The sequence below is a fragment of the Leucoraja erinacea genome, chromosome 26 (genome assembly GCF_028641065.1).
Source record: "Leucoraja erinacea ecotype New England chromosome 26, Leri_hhj_1, whole genome shotgun sequence".
In the NCBI taxonomy this organism is placed as follows: domain Eukaryota; kingdom Metazoa; phylum Chordata; class Chondrichthyes; order Rajiformes; family Rajidae; genus Leucoraja; species Leucoraja erinaceus.
Genome location: NC_073402.1, coordinates 8,103,161 through 8,127,807, shown reverse-complemented (window position 1 = coordinate 8,127,807; position 24,647 = coordinate 8,103,161). Strand labels below are relative to the sequence as shown.

General features: G+C 48.9%; 1 protein-coding gene and 1 long non-coding RNA gene across 2 annotated transcripts in view; one reads left to right on the top strand and one right to left on the bottom strand.

The window, feature by feature from the left end:
* Positions 1-6,050, top strand: part of map7d1a (MAP7 domain containing 1a) — a 178,416-nt gene extending 172,366 nt beyond the window's left edge. The window contains 2 exon segments of the mRNA XM_055656091.1: positions 2,691-2,986; positions 4,381-6,050. Coding sequence (XP_055512066.1) covers positions 2,691-2,986; positions 4,381-4,391 — 307 coding nt within the window. The 3' untranslated portion in view covers positions 4,392-6,050.
* On the bottom strand, positions 3-23,850 carry LOC129709624 (uncharacterized). Its single transcript, XR_008725534.1, has 3 exons — positions 23,788-23,850; positions 13,992-14,052; positions 3-89 (listed from the first exon to the last, which is right to left on the bottom strand). It is a non-coding gene; the product is annotated as an uncharacterized LOC129709624 (long non-coding RNA).
* Positions 23,851-24,647: the final 797 nt, after the last annotated feature.

Sequence of the window (24,647 nt, the reverse complement as noted above, 5' to 3'; positions counted from 1 at the left end):
GTCCAACAACATGACTGTGCTTTAGTACAGCACAGGGCAAGGGGGCAGCAGCAGGCGCCTCTACGATGCAGGGACTCCAATCAACGGATCTAGTCAAAACAAAATCATTTAAAAACATTTTAGCTTCTTTATCCTCTCTACCTCGCCCCTTGTAGCTCTGCATAGGAGAGAAGCCATGGGTTTGCGAAAGTCTCTCTCCCCCCCCCATCCTCCTCCTCTCCCATCTCCCCCCTCCCTCTCCCCCTCCCAGCCAAGCTCCGGCCTCCCAAGTGCCACGTAGGAGTCGGGCGTCAGCTGAAGCTCCCCCTCCCTTCCCCCCCCCCTCCCTCCCCCCCTCTCCCATTCCCTCCCCTCCCCCCCACCCCCTCTCCCCCTCTCCCCCTCCCCCTCTCCCCCCCCCCCTCCCCCTCTCCCATCTCTCTCCCCCTCCCCCCTCTCCCCTCTCCCCCTCTCCTCCCTCTCCCCTCCTCTCTTCCCCTCCCCCTCTCCCCTCTCCCCTCTCCCCCCCCTCTCCCTCTCTCTCTCTCCCCCCCTATCTCTCTCCCTCTCTCTCCACCCCTCTCTCTCCCTCTCTCTCTCTCTCTCTCTCTCTCCCTCTCTCTCTCCCTCTCTCTCTTCTCTCTCTCTCTCTCTCTCTCTCTCCCTCTCTCTCTCTCCCCTTCCCTTCTTCCCTACTTCTCCCCTTCCCTCCTTCTCCCCCTCTCTCTCCCCCCCAAACCTGGATGGGTCAGAGTTCCCTAACATTGCACTCTTTATTACCATTGGATGGATGGTGGGTCAGGCAGCATCTGTGAAAGACATGCCCTTCGTAGACGCTGCCTGACCTGCTGAGTTACTCCTGCACCTTGTGTTTTACTCAAGATTCTAGCATCCAGTTCTCACATAGAACTTAGACACAAAATGCTGGAGTAACTCAGCGGGACAGGCAGCAGCATCTCTGGAGAGAAGGAATGGGTGACGTTTCGGGTCAAGACCCTTCTTCAGACCTTCAGTTCAAACCAGCATCTGCAGTTCCTTCCGACACATGCAGTTCCTTGTGTTAAAACCATTCAGCTTGAAGGTGTTGTTAGTTTTGGGGGATGCTCCACATGTGCTTCACCCTGCACTGGATCCTGACAGCCCACACACAATGAGGAAATAACTTCATTGCAAGCAGGCCCTTCGGCCCAACTCACCCATGCCGACCTTAGGTGGTCCCATTAACAGGCGTATGGCCCATATCCCCCTAAACGCTTCCTATCCATGTACCTGGCCAACTATCTTTTAAATGTGGTTTAAGTACCTGCCTCAACTACCTCCTCTGGCAGCTCGCTCCATCTACCCACCACCCTCTTGTGTTGCCCTCAGGTTCCTACTACCTTTAGCTACTCTCACCTTACACCTACGTCCTCTTGTTCTTGATTCCCGTACTCTGGGGGAATAAAGAGTATTCCCTGCATGATTCTATACACCTCCACAAGATCACCCCTCAGTCTCCTGCGCTCCAAGGAATAAAGTCCTCGCCTGCCAAACCTATCCCGATAGCTGAGGGCCTCCTGGCAACGTCCTCATAAATCTTTCCAGCTTAATGGCACCTTTCCTGTAGTGGGGTGGCCAAACTGCAGCACACCAAGTGTGGCCTCACCAGCATCTCGTACAACTGTAACGTAACGCCCCAACTTCTACACTCACCGCCCTGACTGATGAAGGTCCGATGTGCCAAAAGCTGCCTTCACCTCCCTCTCTACGTGCCACCCCGTTCTCAGTGAGACCAGCTCTGAATGCTCCGTACTCCAGGGAGTTGACAGGTACCCTCTCCAAAGGTTTGCAGTGCCCCCCTCCCCAGGTACCTTCCCCGGCAACCGCAGGAGACGCAACACCTGTCCCTATAACCCCACCCCACCCTAGACTCTGTCCAAGGACCCCAACAGTCCACTCAGGTGAGGCAGAGGTTCACATGCACCTCCTCCAACCTCATCTACTGTATCTGCTGTTCCATCTGTGGACTCCTGTATATCGGCGAGACCAAGCGCAGGCTCGGCGATCGTTTGGCTGAACACCTCCACTCAGTCCGTTTAAATCTACCTGATCCCCCAGTTGCTAAACACTTTAACTCCCCTTCCCATTCCCACACTGACCAAGGATTTCATTGTTCTAGCTGGGACACATGACAATAAACTCTCTTGACTTGACTTATCTGTCCTGGGCCTCCTCCACTGTCAGTGAGGTCAAATGCAAATTGGAGGAACAGCACCTCATATTTTGTTTGGGCAGCTTACACCCCAGTGGTATGAACATTGGCTTCTCTAACTTAAAGTAACCCTTGCTTGCCTCTCTCTCCATCCCTCCCCACCCCAGTTCTTTGACTAGTTTCACCGTCTGCTGCTTAACTGATTGTATGCCTCGTTAGCTTTCCCCACAGCTAACAGTGATCCATTCTATATTTTCCTTGATCTCACGTTTTCACGCCGCACCCTTCCATATCTCTATGTCTCTCTCTCCCCTTGACTCTCAGTCTGAAGAAGGGTCTCGACTCGAAACGTCACCCATTCCTTCTCTCCAGAGATGCTGCCTGTCCCGCTGAGTTACTCCAGCCTATCTTCGGTGTAAACCAGCATCTGCAGTTCCTTCCTCCACAGTGGTGATCAGGGGCGGGTCTCGGTGAGGATGGGTGTGAGACGGGTCTGTAAGCCGGCCTTTTGTCCCTCTAGGGTGGCTCCAAAGGAGGACAGTGGTGAGAAACCGCCCGCGCTCACCAACGGAGTCCAGCCCAAGAAACAGGAGAATGGCATCTGCCCCGTGACGCCGACACTTGGAGGCGTGCTGGAACTCGCCAACCATACGGGCTGCTTGAAGGAAACCGTGGAAAGCGTGGACAGTAACGGGCAGAAGCAGCATCTGAGCAGCCTGACAGCCGAGGACATCCCCGTCACTCCCATCATCGCCTTCGAGGAGGAAAACTCTTTCATTAAGAGGACAACAGGAATTCAGTCCCAGCATGTGGCAGGTAAAGGTGTACGGAGAGGGGCAGTGGGTGGCGCTCCACAACAGAGAGGTGTGGATCAGAGGGAGTGCAGGAGCTCTCTGACAATGGGGGGGGGTCTGTGAGAGAGAGTGGGGTCTGTATGTGTGAGGGAGGATGAGAGAGAGAGTGAGAGAGAAGTCTGTATGTGCGTGTGAGCGATGGTCTGTACGGATGGGGGTCTGTATGTGTGTGTGTGTGAAAAATTGGTATGGGAGAGTGTGTGTGCGCGTGTGTGTACGTACGTGTGCGCGCTTGTGCACATGTGCATGTGTGTGTGTGTGTGTACATGCGTGTGCATATACGTGTGTGTGTGTGTGAAAGATTGCTGTGCAGGAGAGGAGCTGAGTGAGAGGTGTGGGTTGAGGTGGTGTCAGTGAGGGTGAGTGGGCACTGCGTGGGGCAGAGAGAGGGGTGGGAGTGAGAGTGTGCATGTGTGAGAGGGTGGGAGATCTCGATGGGGGGGCTGGAGGAGTGGGTAACAATGGCGGGTCAGTGCGGACAGGCGGGTCAGTGCGGACAGGGGCGTTGGCTGGGCCTCTATTGTTGGCACTGGGCACCTTGCCTTCTCCTCAGTCTATCCATGACTCCGAGAGGGCACAGAGCGCTCCTGTATTGTGCTGCCACTATATCCTCCCTCCCGGAGTCCTTCCCCCCCTCCCTGTCCCCTCTACCGAGACCCCCAGAGAGGCAGCTTCTCCCCTTCCCCTTGCTCGCAGATCAGGCCCACTGGGGTCATGACTGCAGAAGGTGTGAGGTGTTGCCCTTTGCCAGGTCAGAAGTTCGTTATTGGGGCAGAATTAGGCCATTCAGCCCATCAAGTCTACTCCACCATTCAATCATAGCTGATCTACAGTACCTTTCCTTCTTAACCCCATTCTCCTGCCTTCACCCTATAACCCCTGACACCCATGCTAATCGAGAATCCTTCCATCTCCACCTGAACATTATACACTGAATTGGTCCACAGCAAGGAATTGCACAGATTCACCACCCTCCGAGTAAAGAAATTCCTCATCTCCTTTCTAAAGATACATTATTTTACTCTGAAGCTATGCCCTCTGGTCCGAGACTGTCCCACGAGGACGAAGGGGAAAATATATATCAGAATTGATGCACAGAGGGATCTTGGTGGTGGGTGCCTGGAACGTGCTGCCAGGGGTGGTGGTGGAGGCAGATGTGATAGTGGTGTCAAGATGATTTAGATGAGCCTCACGGATGAACAGGGAAAGGAGGGATATGGATCACGTTCAGGCACCTAGGAGTTGGGTTTTGGCATCATGTTCAGCACAGACATTGTGGGCTGAAGGGCCTGTTCCTGTGCTGTACTCTTCTCTGTTCTATGCCTCTGCTGAAAACTACTTTCCATTTCATTTCAGAAATCCTCTGAAGAGCTGGGGATGTGAAGCCCGCCCTCCCCCCCCAACTGCCCTCAGCAACCCCCCCCCCCCCCCCCCCCCCCCCAGCTACCAAGCACGGCTTTCTACTCAGTGTCGGAAGTGGGGACGACGGCAGGAAGCGGCCGGAAGGAGCGGTCAAGACGGGGGCGTGTGTCCACGCAGACTCCGGCCCCTCCGAACCTCGTCTCCTTTTAATTTGTTACCTTGTTTATTTTTAAATGTTTTAAAGATGTTTACGGACATGTAACTTCCACAAGAAGCGACAGCGGGCTCTGGAGTAGAGTCTAGCGGAGTGAGGAGTGCCGTGATGAAGAGGCAGCCATGGCCAGTGGCTGTGTCTGCTTGTACTGGACAGAGCGGGCCGACACTCTGCTGTCTTTACTGTGCACCTTATGAACTGACACTCTAATGCAACACGACATGCACTCGCAGCGAGAGGAGCGGCAGTGTGACTGTTCTTGTATCACTGGTGATCACGTTCTTATTTAACTTGAAATTATAATAAAACTACTGGGTACCATGTATGTGAATAATGTAAATAAACCTGTCAGTGTTATACCAGCAGACCTGTCACTCCATAATCTGCTCTCGGTCCCTGCCATGCCCTGCCCTGAGGCAGTTCCATCCCACCACCCCCAACCTCACCCCATCCCCCCCACCTCTCCCAATCCCTGCTCTGCTTCCAAACTACCTCCGTGTTTGTTCAAAGTCATGAGGCTGGCACAGTGGAGCAGCGGGTGGAACTGCTGCCTCACGGCGCCAGAGGCCTGGGTTCCATCCTAACCTCAGATGCTGTCCTTATGTGGAGTTTGCCCATTCTCCCCGTGACCGTGTGGGTTTTCTCCGGGTGCTCCGGTTTCCTCCCACATCCCAAAGACATGTGGGTTTGTAGGTTAGTTAACCCTCTGTAAATTGCCCCGAGTGTGTTGGGAGTGGATGAGAAAATGGGATAACATAGAACTTCCACAAGGAGTGGTAACATCGATGGTCGGTGTAGACTCAATGGGCCTATTGAAGGGTCTGTTTCCATGCTGTATCCTTCAATCGATCAAATCCCCCAACAAGGGCTCTCCATTGCCTGTGCCCCACCCACACTGCCCAACATTCATGCCTGGGGTGTAGATGGTGAATGAAGCAGCTTTATTTTCACCTCCACAAGTACTGTGTGCTACAGGGACAATGACAATCTTGCAGCAGCTTCACAGGCACTTGGGCATCAATTATACAAAACTTACTCACATAAACTACACATAAATTCTGTCAGACATTCAGTCTGAAGAAGCAGATCTCACTGGATAGATGATGTTTCTGTACTGTCTTCATGTTCTAAGAGTCTAACCATCATCTCCAAAGCATTCACCAGCATTGAAAAAGATAGACACCAAGTGCTGGGGTAACGCAGCAAGTCAGGCAGCATCTTTGGACGCCATGGACCCTTCGTCAGACTGCATTCCGACCCGACCCCACCTGAAACGTCACCTGTCCATTTTCACCAGAGATGCTGCCTGACCCGCTCAGCTTTGTGTCTTATCCTCAATAATAGGCTCACTTTCACATCCCGATTACACTGCTGTATTCCCACATTCAGTCTGTATTTCCATAACAACGGGATTAAAAGCTAAATAAAATAGAGACCATGTGCAGGTTGGAGAATTTGTAATTCCTTTGCCATCTCAGAGCTAAGAAAGCTCGAGGGCCTGACCCACTTGGACGTAATTTCCACAACATCGTTAAGCTCATTTATGGCGTGCATTACGTGCACATGGTGCATGGTGACGTAGGCAGTGACGAGCGGCCGTGCGAAGCGGCCCACGATTTTGAGATGTACAAAATCTTCGATCGCCATCTGTGTTACATGCAAATGTAGCCCAAGTGGGTCAGGCCCTTGCAGTGCTTCTTAAACTGGTGAATGGTTCACCCAAGGGTGAATGAGATTATTTTGTGGTGAATGAAGGGTGAATGACTTAATTTATTCAGATATTATACACAAGGGAGGATAAGATGAAAATTACCAAGAAACATAAGAGCATTTAGTCGAGGGTGAATGAAATTTTGTGATGAAGACTGAAGGGTGACTGACACTGTGAAAGAAGCACTGAGCTAAGATATGCTTTTGATGCTGGTCCTGTGGGCACTGTGCCCTTGTTGAGAGTGAGTGTGTTAAGGGCCTGTCCTAGTATACGAGTTTACCCAAGAGCTCTCCCGAGTTTAAAAAAAAATCAAACTCGTGGTAAGTACGTAGAATGTATGTAGCGGGCACGTCGGAGCTCGTGGATGTCTCGTAGCGGCTCGTAACACTAACGGCAGGTACTCGGGAAACGCGGTAAGCTCGTGAAACTCGTGAAGTTTTTTCAACACTGAAAAATTTCAAAAGTACTCGTGATGAAGTACCACAAGTGTGATTTTTTTAAAACTCGGTAGAGCTCTTGGGTAAACTCACATCGTGGGGCAGGGACTGTAAGTGGGTGGGGAGAGACCAAGGAGCAGGCCATGTATGGAGCTGCATCCACCCAGACAGGTGGAGAGTCTCCATCCTGACTCTGCTCAGGGCCAGCGGGAAGGCTCCAGTCAATGTCCTTGAAGATGCAGAACTCATTCATGTTGTGGCCATGTAATGGACTCAACAAAGAATGCTGGAGAATGTAGGAAAAACTGCAGATGCTGGATTAAACCAAAACACTGGAGTAACTCAGCAGGTCAGGCAGCATCTCTGTGGAACATGGATCAATGACGTTTCAGGTCTGGATCCTTCTGAAACACAACCCATCCATGTTGTCCAAAGATGTTGCCTGACTCGCTGCATTACTACAGCACTTTGTGTCCATCTCTTCAATGCTAGTGAATGTTTGGAGATGATGGTTAGACTCTCAGAACATGAAAACAGTACAGGAACAGCACCCAGGGCCATCAATGTCCACACATGATCCATATCTCTCCAAACCCTGCATTTCCACGTGCCTATCTAAAAGGATTTTAAATGCCACTATTGTATCTGCCTCCACCACCATCCCAGTCAATGTATTCCAGATACCCGCCACTCGTGCATGAAAAAAACTTGCCCACCACATCTCCTTTGAACTTTGACCCTCTCACCTTAAAACTGTGCCCTTTAATCTTTGACATTTCCACCCTCGGTAAAAGATTCTGACTTCCCCATCTACGCCTACATTATTTTATATACTTCTCTCATGTCTCCCCTCATCTTCCGACGCTCCAGCTAAAGCAATCTCTCCAACCTCTCCTTAAAGTTAATATCCTCTAATCCAGGTAGAGTTCTGCTAAGCCTTCTGCCCAAGTCTCCACAATACCTCGCTATGGGGGCGGCAATCCAGTCTCTCCTTATAGCTTCCACCCTCTAGTCCAGGTAGCTTTCTTGTAACGTGATGGGTGGCTCAACAGAAGGTTGTGGGTGCCTGGAACGAGCTGCCAAGAGTGGTGGTGGACACAGATGCAAACGTGATTACGAGGCTTTTAGACAGGCACATAGTTATGCAGGGAATAGAGGGATTATGGATCATAAGCAGGATGGCAGGAATGCTGTCACTGGGCATCACGCTTGGTATAGACATCGTGGGCTGAAGGGCCTGTCCCTATCCTGAACTGTTCTACGTTCTATAAGGATTAACAACTTGGATAGGACTGTAGGAGGTATGATAAATTGCAGATGACATAAAAAATGATATTTTTGGTGATAGCGAGGATAATCTCACTTTACAGAATTATATTGATCAGATGGTAAATTGGACAGAGAAATGGCAGATGGAACAATTCCAATAAGTGGGACGTGATGCATTTTAGGTTTGATAAGTGTAGGACATACATCATGACGTTCAAGTTTGAGTTTGGATTTATTGTCACATACACCAGTTAAGGTACAGTGATATTTGAATGGGGCCATATTGGGGACCAGAGGGATCTTGGTGTAAAGATCCATTGATCCCTGAAGGTGGCAGTACAGCAGGATGAAGAAGGCACATGAGATGATATTCTTTATAAGCTGGGACCTAGAATAGAAGAGGTAGGAGTTCACGGCACAACTTTGTAAACATTGGTTAGGTCCCAGCTGGAGTGTTGTGGTTGCCCAAAAGGATGTGATTGCAATGGAGAGGGTGCAGAGGAGATTCACCGGGATGGTCCCTGGGATGGAAGATTTCAGTTGTGAGTTTTCTCTGGAGTGGAAGAGAGTGGGGAAGAACCTGATTGAGGTTTTCAATATTAGGAGAGAAGAGAATGGGGCAGATATTCTTTTTCCCAAAACAGAAACATCTAACACCAGACAGCGTTGGTTTAAAGGAGTTAAAGGAGATCTGAGGATTTTCTTTTCACCCAGAGGATGGTTGGAATCTGGAACACGCTGTCGATGGGGGTTATGCAGCGAGGCATTTCTCACAACATTTATAGTATCCAGACGTATATTTTAATGAAGACACAGGAACCGAAGCGGCTAGTTTACAAAAAGAAGACACAAAGTTCTGGAGTAACTCGACGGGTCAGGCAGCATCTCTGGAGAGCATGGATATGGGTCGGGTCATAGTTTGCAGATGACACCAAAGTGGGTGGTATTGTACATTGTGAAGATGGTTGTCAAAAAATGTGGGGGGGATCTTGATCGGTTTGGAAGGCGGGTTGATGAAATTTAATACCGAGAATTGCAAGGTGTTGCAAATTGGGAATTCTAACCCGGGCAAGACCCATACAGTGAATTGTAGGGCCCATGGGAGTATTGTAGAGCAAAGGGAGTAAGGAGTGCAAGTACATATTTCCTTGTCACAGGTAGATAGGACGGTTAAGAAGGCTTTCGGCACATTGGCCTTCATCAATCAAGAGTATAGGGTGATTTCACGAAAGGTCACTGGGTCATAGGTCTTCACGCACGGAGCCGCAAAATCCAACTGGGGTACAAGCGTGACTTCCGGTACATGTTATTGATGCTAGAAACGCGTACTTTCAAACCTGTTAAAAACCGCGAAAACGGTTAGTTTTTGCGCTGTAAATAACTGTGCCAGTCGGGGTGACCGTGAAGGAGTTCCAAAGAGAAGAGAAGAGAGAGCTGAAGGGAAGTTGTTGGCTGTGCAGATATAAAGATAGAAAATATCGGGAATTATCGCGTTTGCTCACTGCATTTCATCAAAACTAAGGCATTATTGACGTATGTACCCCTGTTGGATTTTGCGGCTCCGTGCGTGAAGACCTATGACCCAGTGACCTTTCGTGAAATCACCCTATTGAGTACAGAGGTTGGGGGGGATCATGTTACAATTGTACAAGGCGTTGGAGAGGCCACATTTAGAGTATTGCGTCCAGTTTTATAGGAAAGATGTTTAGATAGAAAGGGTGCAGAGAAGATTTGTGAGGATGTTGCCAGGACTCGAGGGCCTGAGCTATAGGGAGAGGTAGTGTATCCCTTGGAGTGCAGGCGAATGAGGCGTGATCTTATAGAGATTTATAACATCATGAGAGGAATAGTTAGGGTAAATGCACAGTATTTAAACATAGGTTTAAAGTGCAGAGGGAAAGATTTAATAGGAACCTGAGGGGCCACGTTTTCACACAAAGGGAAGTAGGTATATGGAACGAGCTATCAGTGGAGGTATTTGTGGCAAGAACTATGACAATGTCTTAAAAACATTTGGACATGTACATGGATAGGAGAAGTTTAGAGGTATATGAGGCATACACTGGCCGGTGGTACTAGTGTAGACGGGGCTTGTTGGCTTTGCGTAGCGAGATTAACTGAAGTTTTCATGCTGCAAGACTCTCAGAGACCTTCTTCAGACTTTAACCACTAAGGCTTAGAAGGTAATGGGCCAATGGGTGGCACTTGGGATTATTGTACACGAAGGGCAGCATGCTATGGTGGGCCGAAGGGCCTGTTTCTGTGCTATGTGAATCCTATGTCTCTGGCTGTGACCATTGTCAGTGATCAAGTCTGCAAGGTGATGCTGACGTACAATAATGCAGCCGCCCACCAGAGGGCAGCAGCAGCTTGCAGGGGATCTACAACACATTGTTCAGGAGATTCCACAGGAATCCTAAAGCAACACTGGCTGTGGTCACCACACATCCACAGTTCAGGTCTTCAATGCAGTTAAGCTTGTTTGACCACATCTATTGCGTTTGGTGCTCCCCGGTTTAGCCCCCCTGTACATCGGCGAGACCAAGCGTAGACTTGCCGCCGTTTCGCTCATGGTTCTCCAAGGCCTGCTGGATCACCGAGTTGCTAACCAGTTTAACACCTCTTCCCATTCCCACAATGACCTTTCTGTCCTGGGCCTCCTCCATTGCCAGAGAGAGACCCAGCGCAAACAGGAGGAACAGCCGCACCTCATATTCCGCTTGGGTACCTCACAACCCAATGGTAATGGTGTGAAATGTGTGAGATAGAACTGAAGACTGAAGAAGGGCCCGAAACGTCACCCATTCCTTCTCTCCAGACATGCTGCCTGCCTCGCTGAGTTATTCCAACATTTTGTGTCTATCTTCGGTAATGGTGAACATTGAATTCTCCGATTTTAGATAACAAACCATCCCACCCCCCTTCTTCTCCCCCCCCGCTCCCCCTTTTCCCTCCCCCGCCCCCCCCCTTCATTTCTCCCCCTCTCTCCCCTGTGCCCCACCTGGACTCAAACCTACTTCTCCCCTCCACTTCCACCAATATGTCTTCCCCTAGCTTCACAATTTGCAACTCGGCATTCATTGTCTCATTGTCCCACTCCTTCTGTCTTTTCATCTTTGGCCTTTGTCCTGTCTTCTGCCCCTCCCCCTCACCTGTATCCACCTATTACTTGCCAGGGTTTGTCCTGACCCTCCTCTCTTCCAGCTTTCATCCCCCCCCTAACCCCCATTCCCATCACCGCTATCGGTCAGAAGAAGTGCCGTGACCCAAAGCGTCACCAAGTCATACCCTCCAGAGATGGTGCCGGGCCCACTGAGTTACTCCAGCGTTTTGGATCTTTTGTGAATAAACCAGCATTTGCCTGAGAATCTGCCAACTAACAAACAGGTAACTAACAAACTTCCAACTGTGTTTGTGAATGGTAAATTAAAAGGTGCAAAGACATTAACACACAATTATTTTTAATTCCCCATGAGTTATTGGCTGCTTTCCTTTTGACTCCTGGATTAGAATAAAAGATACATTTTTCCAGGCTCTAGAACAATGCTGGAACAAGCAAACTCATTCAAAAACGAATTCAGATTGAAGATCAGGCAGGGCTGGCTGCTGCAGGTTTGACACCTCAGTTTAGTTTTTTGTCACGTGTACCGAGGTGAAAGGCTTTTGTTGCGTGCTAACCAGTCAGCGGAAAAGACTACATGATTACAATCGAGCTATTCGCATTGTACAGGTGCATGATAAGGGAATAGCGTTTACTGCAAGGTAAAGCCAGTAAAGATCTGGTCAGAGGGCTTGGATATGAAGATCTGGTCTGAGAAGAGAAAGAGAGAGGCATGCAGATGGAGGGGATGGAGCAAGTCCAGGCAAAGCCCAAATGGTGGGCCCTAAAGAGAAGCCAGGGTTGGAGGAACATGGGTGTCTATGAGGTGCAGGGCTAGAGAAAGTTACCAATCAAGGGAGGGGCGCGAATAAGATCATGTGTAGAACTGAGCACCTTGCACACTTACTGCACATTTCTCTGTCGCCTTATCATATCACAGTGATCACCTGGGGCAGTCACGGTGGCACAGCGGTAGAGTTGCTGCCATACAGCGAATAATGCACCAGAGACCCGGGTTCGATCCCGACTACGGGTGCTGCCTGTACGGAGTTTGTACGTTCTCCCCGTGACCTGCGTGGGTTTTCTCCGAGATCTTCGGTTTCCTCCCACACTCCAAAGACGTACAGGTTTGTAGGTTAACTGGCTTGGGAAATGTAAAAATTGTCCCTAGTGGGTGTAAGATAGTATTAAAGTGCGGGGATTGCTGGTCGGCGCGGATCCGGTGGGCCGAAGGGCCTGTTTCCGCGCTGTATCTCTAAACCAAAAAAAACTAAACCATGTCCAGTAATTCTGTGGGTGGTAAAGTGCTTTGAGAGGTTGGTTATGACGCATATCGACTCCTGCCCTAATAAGGAGCTGAGCCCGCTGCAGGTCACCTACCGCCACAACAGATCAATGGATCAATGCGATCTTGCTGGCTCTCAATACTTGGACAATAACAACACGTACGTTAGGCTGTTGTTCATCGACGACAGCTTGGAATACATCACCATCATCACCACTAAACCTATCACCACATTCAGGCTCTCTATGCAACTGGATCCTTGACTTCCTCATCGGCAGAACCACAATCAGGTATGAATTAGTAACAACACTTCCGCGTGGATGACCATAAATACAGGACCACCTCAGGGCTGTGTGCTCAGTCCCCTGCTCTACTCACTATACCCATGACTGTGTAGCCAGGCACAGCTCCAATGCCATCTGTACATTCACCGGCTACACAACTAGAGTTGGATGAATAACGGGGAACGATAGGTCTGAGTACTGGAGGGACATTGAAAATATGATTGAGAGTGCCAGATCAACAATCTTGCTCACAATGTTAGTAAGACCAAGGAGCTGATTGTTGACTTCAGGAAAGGAAAGCTGAGGGTCTCCAAACCTGTCTTCATCGACGGGACTGTGGTAGAGAGAGAGAGAGATAGAGAGAGCCAACAGCTTCAAGCTCCTGGTCGTGCATATCTCTGATGATCTGTCCTGGACCCAGCACATTGATACAATCATAAAGAAAGCCCATCAACCTTCTTAGAAGTTTGAGAAGATTCCCTATATCACCGAATACTCTATCAAACCACTACTGGCGTACGGTAGAGACATATAGATTGGTTGCATCATAGCCTGGTTTGGTAACATGAACATCGAAGGGATCTACATGAAGTACTGCTGCAAAACGGCAGCCAGTGTCACCAATACTCTCATTTCACTCCTACCATCGTGAACAATGTATAGGGGTGTGAAAACCATGATCACCAGGTTCAAGACCAGCTTCTTCCCAGCAACCACAAGGCTCTATAACCACCGCGGGCGGCACAGTGGTGCAGCGGTAGAGTTGCAGCGCCGGAGACCCGGGTTCGATCCCCACTACGGGTGCTTGTCTGCACGGAGTTTGTACATTCTCTCCATGACCGCCTCTCACACTCCAAAGACGTACAGGTTTGTATGCTAATTGGCTTGGTATACATGTAAATTGTCCCTAGGATAGTGTTAGAATGCGGGAACCGCTGGTCGGTGCGGACTCGGTGGGCCGAAGGGCCTGTCTCTGTGCTGTATTTCCAACCTAAACTAAACCATGCATAACACTAACCACAAGCCTCCCTCAGCATCGATCTACCATGGACTTTGTTTTTGGTTACATATGTACATCGGTTTTGCACTTCGATGACCTAGTATTACTGATTATTAATGTTGTAAGATGGATTATTGCATATTTCTTTGTGTATTATTGCATTGATGTCTGTAAAAGCTGCAGCAAGTCAGAATTTCATTGTTCCATTCCCAGTACCGATGGTAACATGCTTGACTTGAACTGATATCTCTATGTAACCTGTCCAGTTCCATGTGCAGAATACGGTGAATCTCTGTTGAACTTACCATCTGCTGCAGCTAATGTTTCTGTGGGAACCCGACCCACGACACGTTGCCATGGTTATTTCTGCAAAAAAAAAGAATGAATATTTATTGTTCTGCAAAGTTATCACACATTCGCTGAGATCTATAACACGTAGAAGTGCAGATGACGATAACAGATTCACACCATGATCTGTGCCCAATTTATTGGTTTCAGAAAGCAAGGGGCAGCACGGTGGCGCAGCGGGTAGAGCTGCTGCCTCATGGCACCAGAGATCCAGGTTCAATCCTGACCGTAGTGCTGTCTGTGTGGAGCTTGCACGTTCTCGCTGTGAATGCATGTCCAGTTTCCTCCCACATCCCAGAGACTTGTGGGTTTGTAGGTTAATGAATCTTTGTAAAGTTCCCCGTGTGCAGGGAGTGGATATGAAAGTGGGATTACTTAGAACTATGATCCATGGTTGTGTGGACTCGATGGGCTGAAGGGCCTGTTTTCAAGCTAGATCATTCAAACAATTTCAAACATAAAAGAGATAGCCCTGGCAGGTCAGATAAGGAGAATTCTAAAGATTCTTAGAATTAAATTAAGAGCAAAGTGGTAACAAGTGGGATAACATAGAACTCGTGTGAACAGGTGATCGATAGTCTGTGTTGACTCGATGGGCCGAAGGGCCTGTTTCCACGCTGTATCTTTCAATGAATCAATCTTAAGTGTGACTCAAGCTCGTCAGTGTCCAGTCAGATATATAGAATTACTTGAAGCGTCCACTCATTGTCATTTAACACATTTCATACAGTTGAAACATACAATTGTATGTTGATGAATTAAGGAGTACACACTGTGGAATTTCTGGGATTCTAATTTTGAAGTCATGCTGAGTTTCCTCACGAGTACATGTGGCAGACGCACAGAGTTTGCCCGCGGTCCACGGCGTCCCTGGGACGGTGGGAGATCACAGCCTCAGCTGTCGATCCAGGACCGCTGAGCCCCACTGCGGACGTCCCCAAGGATGGTGCACCATCTTCACCTCCAGTGGGTTCCTGAGGTTTCTGCTTCCCCAGAGCTGAGGCATGGACCTAGGGGTGTAGGATTGGAGCCCAACACACTGGAGGCACAAGAGACTGAATATGCTGTGATCTGGAGCAAAACACAAAGTGCTGGGGGAACCCTGTGGGTCTGCAGAGGGTATGGTACGGTTGATGTTTCAGGTCGAATCCCTGCATCCGGACCACGCTTGTAGGAGGGAGATGGCCAGTTTGAGTATAGGAGCAGGGAGGTTCTACTGCAGTTGTACAGGGTCTTGGTGAGACCACACCTGGAGTATTGCGTACAGTTTTGGTCTCCTAATCTGAGGAAGGACATTCTTGCCATAGAGGGAGTACAGAGAAGGTTCACCAGACTGATCCCTGGGATGTCCTGCATCTATTTTCTATGTTTCTATGAAAAGCTGAGGGGGAGGGGTGAGATGGGGGAGGGGAAATAACAGGTAGGACCTGTGGGGGATGATGGATGAATGGGGCAAGAGGTATGGGGGGGGGGAGGGGAAGGAATTAGGCCAGAAGGTGATGTGGAACCAGGTGAATATGGACAGCTGGAACCAGAGGGAAGTCAGGCTAACCACTTTTGCCCCCCTCCCTTCTTGAACAACGGAGTAACATTTGCAATTTTCCAGTCCTCCGGTACCACTCCCGACTCTAGTGATTTATGAAAGATCACAACTAATGCCTCCACAATGTCTAAAGCTACCTCTTTCAGAACCCTGCAGTCCAGGTGACTAAGCCAACTTCAGACCTTTCAGCTTCCCAACCACTTTCTCCTTAGTAAGAGCAACTCCACTAACTCCTGCCCCGAGTCTCGTGAATTTCAGGCACGTTGCAGACATCTACCTCTGTGAAGACTGACGTAGAAAATCCATTCAATTCATCTGCCATTTATTTATACACCATTACTACTTCACCATCGTCAATTTCCAGCAGTCCTATCTCCACTCTAGCCTCTCTTTTATGCTTTATACATCTGGAGAAACCTTTGCTATCCTTCTTTATATTATTGGCCAGCTTACCATTTTTCATCTTTTCTCCCCTTATTGTCTTTTTAATTACCATTTGTTGGTTTTTAAAAGCTCCCTCTAATCTTTGCAATATATATGCCTTCTCTTTAACTTTTATGCTGTCTTTGACTTTCTTTGTCAGCCTCGGTCGCCTCAATCTCCCCTTAGAATCTTTCTTCGTCTTTGGGATGAAAAGATCCTGCATCTTCCAAATTTTTCACAGAAACTCCCGTCACCCCTGCTAGGGTCCCTATCCAGTCAACGTTCGCCAGCTTCCCCCTCATGCCTCTGCTGGGTATAGGGCCTGTCCCACGTGGGCGTCATTTGCGCGTCATTTACACAACATAATTTACGTGATGCGCGCATGGTCCCCATAATGCGCACATGTTGCGTGGTGACTTAGGCAGCAACGCGCGATCATGCGCGGCGCCACGGGATTTTGGGATGTACAAAATCTTCGGGCGCCATCTGCGTGACGTGCAAATGACGCGCAAGTGGGACAGGCCCTTATCTTTGCTCAACAGTTATACTGACACATTTGATTTCATCGTCTACCTCTCAAACTGCAGATTTAAAAAATATTACTAGACCAAGTGCAGGCCTGCTCCCCCAACGCACCCTTCCCCCACCCGTAGCCCCCACGGGAGGTGTGGTCCTCCAACTCAACCCGTTGTCGAAGGTTAGATTCGAGCACTCAGCAAAGATCATAGTTCGTGAGCCTTCCCCATGGGGCACTGGAGTTGAAAAAAAATTCCAATCCCCAATTGCAATACCAATTGACACTCCCTCTTTTGTCCTGCAAGGAGCTACGATGTCAACATTGTTGCAAACATCAGGTGCACTTGCTGTGAGCTGCCACTGAGCTGAAAAGTTCAGAGTGTTGCTGCCAATGTTGCTGTCTTGCAACTTTGTACCAAAGTGTGTTGGAAGCTATGAGGAATGATTTTTAACAGTAAAAACCATTTTACATTCAAAGTATTTTTAAACGTTTTCAGTCATGTCGAGAACTAAAGCATGACATTTTCAGATAAGTAGTTTTTGGACTTGACGGGAAAAATGTCTACCGGAATATGTAAACATTTTATCGTTTCCGCATAGATTTTTCATGAAGGTATGATGGTCACTCTCTCCTAGGGGTTCCTTTACCTTAAGTTCCCTAATCAAATCCTGTTCATTACGCAACTCTAAATCCAGAATTGCTTTTTGCCTTGTAGGCTTGACTACAAGCTGCTCTGAGAAGCCATCTCATAGGCAATCTACAAATTCCTTCTCTCGGGATCCAGTAGCAACCTGATTTTCCCAGTTTACCTGCATATTGAAATTCCCCATGACCACCGTAACAGTGCCTCATTGAGGATGTGGGAAGAATAAACAACGGGATTAATGTGGGATCAGTGCAAATGGCTGTTGATGGTTGGCGTGGATGTGATGGACTGAAGGTCCTGTTTCTGAGCAAATTGGAATCAACTGGTGGAGCCACTGGGTTAAAGCACCAGAGACCCTGACCTTGGATGTTGCCTGTGTGGAGTTTGCACATTCTCCCTGTGACCGCGTGGGTTATCTCTGGATGCTCCAGTTTCCTCTTCCCTCCCAGGGGCGTAGATTAATTGGCCTCAGTAAACTGACCCCCATTGTGTAGGGAGTGGATGAGAAAGTGGAATAACATAGAGCCAGTGTGAAATAGTAGGTTTGGCGATGGTTTGCATGGACTAGCTGGGCCGAAGGGCCTGTTTCCATGTTGCATCTCTAAACTAAACTGTCTCCGTTTGCTTTGGATCTTGCTGATGATCAGACCCCAGCCAAGCTTCATTAACATCAGTGTCAGTGCTGGGTGTGGGCATGAAATATCGCAGACATGTTGGTGTCAGTGTCAAGCACTTGCAGATCAGTTACCACATGGTTGGATCCAGAGAAAGGCTCCTTTTACTCCACGTCCAAAAGCCAAACTGCTCTGGGCTCTGGTTTGCTATTACTTACGACTTGCTGCGGCCTCTTCCAGTTTAAGATTTGAACCCTCCTCATTGTGGACCCTGCATTCACTGGGTGGACCTGTGGCGGCAGCCATTTTGTTTAGTATAGTTTACAGAGACAGTATTGAATCAGACCATTCAACCCACTAAGTCCAGGCCGACCATCGATCACACTAGATCTATGTTATCCCACTTTCGCATCCACTGCCTACACAATAAGGGCAATTTATAGTCTTTGGGATTTGGGAGGAAATCGGAGCACCCGGAGGAAACCCGCGCGGTCACAGGGTGGACGTGCAAACTGCACACAGACAGCAGCCGAGGTCAGGATCGAACCTGGATCTCTGGTGCTGTGAGGCAGCAGCTCTACCCGCTGCACCACTCTCGCTGCTATGTGCCCTCGGTTACCATTTTGAGATGCAAACTCTCCAAGTTGTGGGTGGTCCTGGACAGTCTGCAATTTGTATAAAGTGTGCAGAGGAGAGAGAGTGAGAATGTAAATCCCATCCATCCTTGGATGCTCACAAATTCTCAAATGAAGAGGTCAGCGTTCAGAATTCCAGTGTTCCCAGCGATCGACATGGTGAAGGAATTTCAGGATGATATTCCAAAGTGCACTATTTATTTTTCTGTATTGTGGCCACTTCTGTTGATTCCTTTAAGTCAACTGTAGAAACATGTACAGGGCGTCACACAGCCCCTTGAGTATGTCCCACCATTCCTAGTCCCTCTCTGAACCCTGTATTGCCTTTGCTCCATATCCCAGGCAAAGGGATGTGATGCTGCTTGGGATGTGACCCACATGGTAAAGGCTCAATTTTGCTTCATTCTTCAAAGCAGTCACATTTGAGACAGAGGAACCCCCCCCCCCCCCCCCCCCCCCCCCCCCCCCCCAGCAACCCTGCGTTTTTACGTCTAGTCACCTCTTCAAATCAACACCAGAAGAATCAGGTCAAAAAAGAATCTGGCTCTTGCCTTACGAACAGCATAAATGCTGCTAAAACAATGCAATTTAAAAAAATGCAGATTCTGGTTTTGGATGGGAACCCTTCATTGAAGGTTGAAAATGCCAAAATACTGAATAAGGCTCCCGACCTGAAACATTACTTGTCCATTTTCTCCGGAGATGCTGCCTGACCCACTGAGTTACTCTAGCACTTTGTATCTGTCTTTGCTGTTGAATCACTGGCTGCCAATGTAATGTAGATGGTGCACCTTATCCGGATGAGGCTGGTGCCTGTGAGATGGGGTGAGTTATATTCGAATCGTCCCAGACTGACAGCAGAATGACTGTTCACTGAAAAGGAATGCCTGTTACTGATTGCATTTTGGCAAAGATATTTACTGGCTTAATTTGAAATGAAGGAGTGAAACGAGAGTTCTTCGCGCGCACATTTCCACCAGCTGTTGCTCCAAACACCAGCTCAAGTTGTGCGTGGATGGGAACAGCTGAGGTCACAGCGGGAGCTATGCATCCCGTCTCATGCTCCCAGCCTCTCTCTCTCTCTCTCTGTCTGCCCCAACTCCTGTATATGTGCAGTCCACCGACCAAGAGGAATCCCAAGTCTTTGCATCTATTTACCTCCCCAAAGCAACGCATGAAGAGTCAGGTCCAGGAGGAATGTGGCTCTTGCCTTACAAACAGCAGAAATCCCCATGAGTGTCATAAAAGGGAACTGGAGAAAATGGGTCTGAAGAAGGGTCGCGTGCTGAATCTGCTTCCATCACTCAGTGAGTGTGTGCAGACCCATGGCAGCTCCTTCACATGTCCAGAGATTTTATAGAAGCAATCATGTTCGTCTCTTAATGGAATACAGCTGGCTTCAATTATATCTGGCCTGGGGATAAGGATAATGTATACTGATGCTGAAACTGGAGAAATGAAGGTCAGTGTGACCATATTAAAAGTAAGTAAGTAAGTAAGTAAGTATTGGCCAAGTATTCACATACAAGGAATTTGCCTTGGTGCTCCACCCACAAGTAACAACATGACATACAGTGACAGTTACGAATGAGGTCCCCCTAATGCAGTATTTGCCATGTCTGTGTGGAATTGTGTTGTACACTAAAGACTGGGTCAACACTGAATACCCCGGTAGTGGGTCAACGCTTGTTAGGGAAACAGTCGACGTCCAATCTACCACCAAGCCTCAATAGGATGAAGGGGAGGATGTGCCGAGAACAAACTCTCTCGCACAATGGACAACTGTGTCTTCAGAGAATGGTTAAATCTACACTCATCTGCCTCTGGAGTTGGAGTGAGACTAAGAATATACTGGACAGCCAAAACAGAGGCAGAGAATCTGGTGGACAAAAATGCTGGAGAAACTCAGCGGGTGAGGCAGCATCTATGGAGCGAAGGAATGGGTGACATTTCTGGTCGAGACACTTTTTCTGAATCCGGAGTAACTCAACGGGTCAGACGGCATCTCTGTAGAACATGGACAGGTGACGTTGCAGGTTGGGACCCTTCTTCAGACTGATTGCAGTAAGGGGGAGAAAAAAGCTAGAAAAGAGAGGTGGGGGCAAGTGATAAGTGGATACAGGTGAGGGGGTGGGGTTTGATTAGTAGATGCATGGGGTGAGTGACAAAGGCTAGAGTTGACAAGGAGACAAAAGGATGGAAGATAGGAGAGAGGAGGAGTGAAGTGTAAAGACAGAGGGAGGGATGGAGGTGGAAGCGGACAGAGGGCGGAAGAGGGAGAAATGATGTTGCCCTGGGGCGGAGTCACAGGAAAGGGCAAAGGGGGGCTTAGGAAAGGCAGAAGGGCTGGGATAGGGCGTTATTTAAAATTGGAGAATATGTTTATACCGCTGGGATGTAAGATATCCAAGCAGAATATATGATGCTGTTCCTCCAGTTGGCATGTGGCCTCATCCTGGCAGTGGAGGAGTCCCAGGTCAGGAAGGTCAGTGTGGGAATGGGAAGGGGAATTGAAATGGTTAGCACCCAGGAGATACATCACCAACTGCACCAAACTAGGCTCCTCCAGGATCGACAGCAGCTCCTCTTTAAATGTTTACAGCTAATCACGCAATAACAATCTCCACCTCAGCTGAGGATGAGAGTCAGGAGATCATGATGCAGCTCTGGTGAGGAGTTCTAGTCACCCCATTACAGGAAGGATGTGGAGGCTAGGAAATGGTGCAGAAGATGTTTACCACAGGCTGCCCGAATTGGCTCCAAGGAGACGTTAGATGAACATGGATTGTTTTCTCTGGAGAGTTTGAAGGCTGAAGGGAGACCTAATAGATGTATAGAAAAATATGAGAGGTATAGATGGGGAAGACAGCCAGAACCTTTCTCCCAGGGTGGAAAAGTCAAGGGGGGATAACTTCAAGCTGAGAGGGGCAACGTTTAAATGAGATGCTTGGGACAGGTTGTTTACTCAGCAGGTCAGGCAGCATCTTTGGAGGGAAAGCATTGATGATATTTCAGGTCGAAACTCTTCTTCAGACTGATGGTGGTAGAGGGGTGAGAGCTGGAACAGAGAGGTGGGGGGAGGGGCATCGCTGGCAAGTGGATACAGGTGATGAGGATACAAGGAACTGCAAATGCTGGTTTACTAAAAAAGACGGGAAGTACTGGAGTAACTGGGTCAGACAGCATCTCTGGAGGACATAGATCGATGATGTTTCAGGTCGGGACAATTCTTTAGAATGAGAGGATAGCAAATGATGGGCAGAGAGAGCTTTGTTGGTTTGTAAATATACAAGAAACTGCAAGGAAGATCTTTATTGGTTGATTGCACTGCAAAAGCAACAAAGTCCTCCTTGGGTTGTGAAAGGGAGGTCACAATCTCTTGGTTAAATATGGATAAGGGTGGAGGTGATAAAAAGTACCTGAGGGGCAACATATTCACATATAGTATGGTGTGCACATGGATCAAACTGCCAGACAAAGTGGTATAGGTGGGCACAATGACAATGTGGGACAATTTCATGGAAAGGAAATGTTTGGCAGAGTTTTAGTTTTCATTTTTAGGGTTTTAGAGATACAGCATGGAAATATACCCCTCGGCCCATCAAGTCCATGCTGACCAGCCATCACCCACATACACGTTCTATCTTATCCCATGTTTACATCCTCTACACTAGGGGCAATTTACAGAGGCCAATTAAGCAGCCATGGTGGTGCAGTGGAAGAGTTGCTACCTTACAGCGCTTGCAGCACCAGAGACCCAGGTTCGATCCTGACTACAGGCGCTGTCTGTGTGCTGAAGCAAAGCAAGAATTTCATTGTCCTATCAGGGACACATGACAATAAACTCACTTGAACTTGAACTTGAACTGTCTGTACGGAGTTTGTACGTTCTCCCCATGACCAAGTGGGTTTTCTCCGAGATCTTCGGTTTCCTCCCACACTCCAAAGACGTACAGATATGTAAGTTAATTCTGAAGAAGGGTTTCGGCCTGAAACATTGCCTATTTCCTTCGCTCCATAGATGCTGCTGCACCCGCTGAGTTTCTCCAGCATTTTTGTGTACCTATGTAAGTTAATTGGCTTGGTGTGTGTGTAAAGTGTCCCTAGTGGGTGTAGGGCAGTGTTGATGTGCAGGGATCGCTGGTCAGTGCAGCCTAGGTGGGCCAAAGGGCCTGTTTCCGCGCTGTATCTCTAAACTAAACTAAAACATAAACTAAAAGTGACAAACCTGTACGTCTTTGTAGTGTGGGAGGAAACCGGAGCACCCGGAGGAAACCCCGTGCGGCCACAGGGAGAACGTGCAAACTCCATACAGACAGCACCCATAGTTAGGACCGAACTCTGGACTCTGGCACTGTAAGGCAGCAACTCTACTGCTGAGCCATTTGCCACCCTAAAGAATATAGACCAGGCACTGGCAAGTGGGACTAGCTTGGTTGAGGCAACTTGGTCACCATGGAAGAGTTAGGAGGAAGGACCTGTAGCTCTATGACTCAATGACTCTGTGGCACTTTGTCTATTCCAAATTAAGTTTCCTTGGACAGGGTGGTGTCCCTGTACCCATACCTACCCCCAACATGCCGGGTGCAGTCTCATCAGGGCTCGATGTAGCTATGATGAGACATTGTTACTCTTGTCCTCAATTCCCGCTGCAGGAAGATTTAATAAGCCCTCACTCTGCCTGAATGCTACATTTCAGGGTTATATCCTTTTTAACTGATAATCAAGAGAAGTTCAAAACTAGGTTGCAAAACATACTGGCGAGTAAAGTGTGATTCTGATTCTGATAAATGTGTGAAGGAGTGACTCAGAGAGCAACAAGCCCCAGGAAACTCCCATGTTTCGAGGAGGTGTTTGGCTGCCTGTCTACGTATCCAGTCAGCTGTTGTGTCAGGTGGTGTCAGGCGGGTGCAATAGGGAAGAGAGATTAGAGTTTGCCACTGATTCCCCATGCCTGGCTCCAATGATCCTCCCCCACCTCCCCTGCTCCTGCCGTCACCACCACCCCCTGCCTCACTCCCCACTCAGTGCTGACGTAGGGCCTCGACATGAAACACGCACTGTCCCTCTGCCCTCACAGATGCTGCTCGGTCTGCTTTATGCTCCAGGTTCCCATCCCCAGAGCGGTCCATCCCACCACTTCCTGCCTCTCCTTCTCCTTTGTGACTTATTGCTGGGAAGTGTTTATGATTCCTGGCATAGGCCCTGATAGTCTTCCCTGTGAAGGAGGCAGTCTGAAACGCCCCCTGTCCATTCCCTCCACAGATGCTGACTGACCCACTGAATTAATCCAGCATTGTGTGTTCTGCTCTAGACTCCAGCACCTGTAGTTCTTGTGTCTCTGTGCACGTTGGGTTGCTTGCTGCTGTGCTTACCTTGCAGGGCTGAGCACTGGTGACCAGCATGCCTACTGCCGCACTGCCCACTGTCTGTGCCGAGGTCTGCAGGGACATCAAACCATGGTTAGCTTCAGTAACAGTGAAGGATCTGGCGAATGCCTGAGTCAGGCTCCACATGTGTGAACACAAGCTGAACTCCCCCCATTTTCTTACCACCTTCTACCTGGGGGGGGGGGGGGGGGGGGGGGGGGGGGGGGGCAGCCATTTCATCTCCCAACTGGTGCAATTTTGGGATGTGGGAGGAAACCTGAGCACCCGACGGAAACTGGGCGAGCGCGCAAACTCCACACAGACGGCACCAGAGTTCAGGATTGAGCAGTGAGGCAGCAGTAGCACCACGCCAGCCACATCACTAAAATAGGTCATCTGGCCATTTGTGAGAACGGGCGATGTGTGAATCGGTTATCCTGTTTCGAAGGGCCTGTTGCTGTGCTGTGTGAGAAGGAACTGGTTTAAACCGAAGATAGACATCAAAAGCTGGAGTAACTCAGCGGGTGAGGCAGCATCTCTGGAGAGAAGGAAAGGGTGAGGTTTTGGGTCGAGACCCTTCTTCAGACTGACGTTTCGAGTCAAGAACCCTTCTTTAGACTGTCTGAAGAAGGGTCTCGACCCGAAACGTCACCTGTTCCTTCTCTCCAGAGATGCTGTCTGTCCCGCTGAGTTACTCCAGCTTTTTGTGTCTATCTTGTGTCCCTGCTGTTCTGCTCTCTGTTCTTTTGGGATTGATTGAGGAATGCACCTGAATCCCTTGGAATCCCACACACTCGATATACACAGTGGACAGGGAGATGTGTTTTGTGGCAGTATCATTGCTTAGCTCATGGATGTCCTAGTGA